Source organism: Parasteatoda tepidariorum, chromosome 1 (assembly GCF_043381705.1).
Source record: "Parasteatoda tepidariorum isolate YZ-2023 chromosome 1, CAS_Ptep_4.0, whole genome shotgun sequence".
Lineage (NCBI taxonomy): Eukaryota > Metazoa > Arthropoda > Arachnida > Araneae > Theridiidae > Parasteatoda > Parasteatoda tepidariorum.
Window position 1 is genome coordinate 100,032,668 of NC_092204.1, and position 4,984 is coordinate 100,037,651.

The 4,984-nt window shown below is 36.2% G+C and overlaps 1 protein-coding gene across 1 annotated transcript; it reads right to left on the minus strand.

Moving 5' to 3' along the window:
* Positions 1-1,773: 1,773 nt before the first annotated feature.
* LOC122273042 (uncharacterized) lies at positions 1,774-2,754 on the minus strand. Its single transcript, XM_043057098.1, has one exon. The coding sequence runs from the start codon at positions 2,752-2,754 to the stop codon at positions 1,774-1,776; it is 981 nt and encodes a 326-aa protein (XP_042913032.1).
* Between the last annotated feature and the right edge of the window lie 2,230 nt (positions 2,755-4,984).

Sequence of the window (4,984 nt, forward strand, 5' to 3'; positions counted from 1 at the left end):
TAACTAAAGCTCCTTCATTCACCACGTCACTTGGCTGTTCGTTTTCTGGCATTTTTTGACAAAAAAAATCAAAACAATAAATAGTATAAAGGTAAAATATTTATAAATTAATTTTAAAGCATTCCCTACGCTATATATACACTAATCCAAGAGATAAAAAAACGCGCACAGTACTACCACAGAATCAAACACAAACACGTGGGTACAACATACAAAATTTTGAACATAAAAAAGAATATGAATAAAATTAAAATAAACATATTGCTAACATATTTAAATTCATTATATTGCAAGGAAAGTTCCGATTAAATAAAGAATCAACTTAAAGTTTAAGTCCGGGTCTACCAATTATAGCACGTGTGTGCTTTAAAGTTAATAACATGCTATATTTAAATTGCGTAATTAAAAATTAATTACAAAAATAAATAAGAATAAAAAAAAGTTTAAGTTAAGGAAAAATTTAATTAACAACAAAAAACATATAATGAAAACTTACTTTGTAAAGAATTAGGAAATTGTAAAGAAGGGTTGAGGAACGCGTCCTCTCTCCACGCGAGTCAGTTTGGAAGTGAGTATGAGGGGGTTTATAACCGGTTATGCTGGCTGGATTTACCTCACTTCAGTTCGTTTTGGAGTGGTCAGGAGGGTTGTCGAGGTACATACATGGGGACTGGGTGTTTGCCGAGGCACACCACAGATCCTATAACCCTTCGTTCTTGTTGCGTAGCCAACTAAGATTCCTAGTTTTGATGTCTTGTTCAATTTGTTGCGTTTTACCTTGGGTACGTGAACAAATGCCAAAGAACCAAATATTCTTAGATGTCGAACTGATGGTTTGTATCCACTCCAAATTTCAAAAGGTGTTAATCCATTTGTTAATTTGTGTTCACTTCGGTTTCGTACATGAATGTACATATATAGAGCTTCAGCCCAAAATCGGTAATTTAGTCCACTATCGTGAAGTGATGCTCGAACAGCTTCAATTGCATCACGGTTGAATTTTTCTGCAATCCCGTTTTGTTCTGGAGAATAAGTTGAAGTTCTCTCTATTCGAATTCCCAGATTGTTTAAATAATCTTCAAGCTCGGCGTGACAAAATTCCATTCCGTTGTCTGTTCGGACTGACTTCAATTTACAGTTTAATTCTCTTTCAGATTTTACGAGATATGTTTTGAAACATTTAAAAACTTCTGTTTTCTTCTCTACAGTAAAAACTTCCACTTTTCTAGAAAAATCATCTATTATCGACAAAAAATATCGACTTCCACCCATTGAAGGTGTTGGAGAAGGTCCCCGCAAATCCATATGCACCTTATCCAGTACTTTATTTGCTAGACGTTGATAATTCCTTTTAAAAGATGCTCGGGTAGACTTTGTCACTTTGCAAGTTTTAAGTATTTCAGATTTACGTTTGTCAGGTAATCCTTTCACAATGTACAGTTTATCTATTCTAGGTACACTGAAGAAATATCTGCTACGGTTATCGTAGATTATCATTTTTGAATTTTGCCAAACAATTTAATATCCCGCTATATCAATATTAGATCCAGCTATTAAGTTGCATCGTAGATTTGGAGCATAGTATACGTTCTTTAATATAAGCTTTACGAATCTGTCGTTATCTTTAACGTAAAAAATTATGTCACCTACCCCTTCTACTTCTGATGTACTGTTCTTATCCCCGACGAGTACTTTTGCCTTCTTCAGAGGTCTAAACGTCTCGTACCATTCTCGTCTGTTTGTGAAATGGGATGTTGCTGCTGAGTCAATAAGTCATTCTTCTAAATCCAGTTCCGTGCTGTCGACCTCGGCAACTTCTTCGTTAATTTCAATATCCGTATAGAAAAGACCAGTAGCGGGATTTTGCCTCACACTTTGACGATCTTGCATCTTATTTGCAGTTTTGCTTGCTCTGCAATCTCTTGAATAATGACCTTGTTTATTGCAGTTGAAACACGGCCCCATACCTTTAGGTCGATATCCTTTGCTCTGCAAGTTTCGTCTGTATCCAGTTTCTTGTGTACTTCTCCGGCCCAGACCGCTTCCGCTGTGTGGAATGTCTTCGTGCTTCGACAAATTCCTTTCTCTTGATGATTTTATGTCTGTTTTAGCTAAGTAAGCATTTGTAACTGAATCGAACCCACTATCTCGAGCTTTTAGTTGGATTCTTCCGGATTCGCTGATCAATTGACTCTCAATATTATTTATTGTAAATTCCGAATCCTTTAAACGATATAAGATCTGTACTAAATTGTCATATTCTTCCGGAAGTTTTCTTATTATCTGGAAACAAACTAATAGTTCGGGAATCTCGAATCCAGCTTCTTTAATCTGTGCACTTTTATCTCGAACTCGTTGACAGAATATTCCAATCACCTCTTCATTTGGCTGAAATTTCAATTCGTAAAATTCATCTACCAGGCCAGCAATTCTTGCTCTTGATTTAGGTTCAAAATTTTCTTTTAGAATGTCCCAAGCTTTTCTTCCATCTGTCGTAGACTGAATCAACTTTAAAAATTGACGTTCAACACCTTGATATATTGTAGAATAAGCTCTAGCTTTCCTTATCTCGAAATTCTGTTTAACTGATTCTGGAGCAGTGTCTACAGGTGGTGATGGTGATTCAGCTCCACCGACGAATTCCCAACTTCCACGATCCATCAGAGCCACTCTCATGTCACACTTCCAACTATCGTAGTTGAATGCTCCAAGTTTGGGAAAGGCTAAGTTCGTTGATTCGGAATTTCCTTCCATATTCAAAACTTGGTTTCTTCCTGCTATTAAAATAAATCTTTCAGCTCCCAGATAGAATTTCTTCTGAATCTATATCGTTGACGTGGGCAAAGGCGTTGACGTTTGCAAATAGCGTTGAGGTGGGCAAAGGCGTTGACGTTGGCAAATAGCGTTGAGGTGGGCAAAGGCCCATAACCTTTGTGGATTTAACTCACAAAGCAGAGTTTGCTAAAAATCATGACGTACACAAATAAACTGGAACACATTTATTATTACTTTCAATGGTTAACTTAAATCTAAAATTCTAATTGAATATACAAATATAAATATCGGATCATCATACAATCGGCCAAAGACTCAAAAGATGAGTTGGCGGCTCATCCCTCTCCACCGGCATGAAAGAAGAAATTGTTCGTTCTTTTATAGATAACGATTTCGTACGTCACATTGATTGAATGCTTGTTTCTTGAATTCCCTTCACTTCCTTCCTGGAAACGAATCTAAAAAATAAACTCAAACACTAAAGTTTATAAATGGAAACTACTTATTTCCACAAAACGCATTATCGTAACTCTGTGCCTGACATATAGTGATGTTTAAACCTATATTATTTAAAAATTCTAAAATAACTTTCAACAAGTTTTCACCAGTATGAGAAAATATAGGTAAAAATCCCAAAAATCTTTTTTTTTTATACGAATAGGAGGAACATTGCGAATAATGACGGTCAGCTGATCTACGTGAGATATATCTGGTGTTGAATCAATAATTAGAGAGTAAAATTTGGCTTCTTTTATTTCGCTCACTATTCTGAGTTGCAAATCTTTCGATACAACAGAAATAAATTCATTACATATTGTAGAAGACAAATATTTTATAGTACGGGTGCAGCAGTTTGCATATTTTTTCATGTGTTCCCGCATAATTGGATCGAATTCGGATAAATATTCCTAAGCGTCTGTATAATTAAATTACCATTATTTTCACTAATAAACGCTTCATTTTTACGACGAAGTGCTAAAGAGAATGAAGAAATAAATCTGATTGTCACTACCACACGTTTAAGTACTTTCCTCCAATATTTTTTTCCCTTATAATTTATTTTTCCAGCTCAGTGTCAATGCGTCCGGTAATTTTGGATCTTGTTATAACAATTAAAATGGAGTTAATATGGTCGCATCTGACAATTTTCTATGTACATTTTTCTAATCATTCGTCCCTTTTGTCATTAGCGCTCTCCCTCGTTGAATTTTCATAAAGTAAAACTAAGATTCAAATAAAATCAAACAGCTCATGTAAAGAAATATTTTATTCAAAACTTTGTTGAATTTTGCGAAATATTTCATTCAAACAGTTCATGTGAAGAAATATTTTATTCAAAACTTCGTTGAAATGCGCGAAGTATTTCACTAATTTTTGCAAGTATCGGATTAGGTGGCTCAACTTTGCACTTTGCATCATAAGGCACTCGCGTTCCAGTTGTGTTCATTTTAACTGGTGTTTGGCATCGATTACCACATTTTTCGGTACAGCATATCTTATTGCCTTCACAGTCGTAATCATCGCAGCATTGGGTCCTCGAATGAAAGCAGAAGAAATATTTTTGTTTTGCTGGACAATAGAATGCTAGAAACAGAAAATGAAAATTTTTATATAGAATGAAACTCTGCCCTTGCTCGCTTCGCATAGCAATTGCTTTTTGTTTATTGATCATAAATTATTTCTTACATATACACCGAAGAGCCATTACATTATGACCACCCGGCTAATAACATGTAGGACCACCTTTAGCCCTCAAAACTGCTAGCAACCGCCGTGGCATTGATTCCACAAGGTGCTGATAGGTAGTCTAATGTATCTGGTACCAAGCGCTCACAAACTGATCCTGTAATTCCCTCACATTGCGTAGCGTGGCAGCACGAATTTGGTTTTCCAACTAGTACTCCAAATGCTCAATTGGATTCAATTGCCAAGACATGACTTGAAAGTCACTGGAATGTTTCTCGACGATTTGACCCTTATGACATGATGCATTATCCTGTTAGTAAACACCATCCCCCGCAGGAAAAACTGTTGCCATGACTGGGTGAACCTGGTCTGCAACGATGTACAAGTAGCTTACAGACGTCAGGAATTGTTCTATGAGGATTATGGGTCCTAATGTGCCCCATGAAAACATTGTACCTGGGCGAGAAACCATGAAAACCTGGGCGAGTCCATGCTTATAGATGGAGGGTGGTCATAACGTAAT

Coding starts and splice junctions, on each gene's coding strand:
- LOC122273042 (XM_043057098.1), bottom strand. CDS start 2,754: ATGGAAGGAAATTCCGAATCAACGAACTTAGCCTTTCCCAAACTTGGA.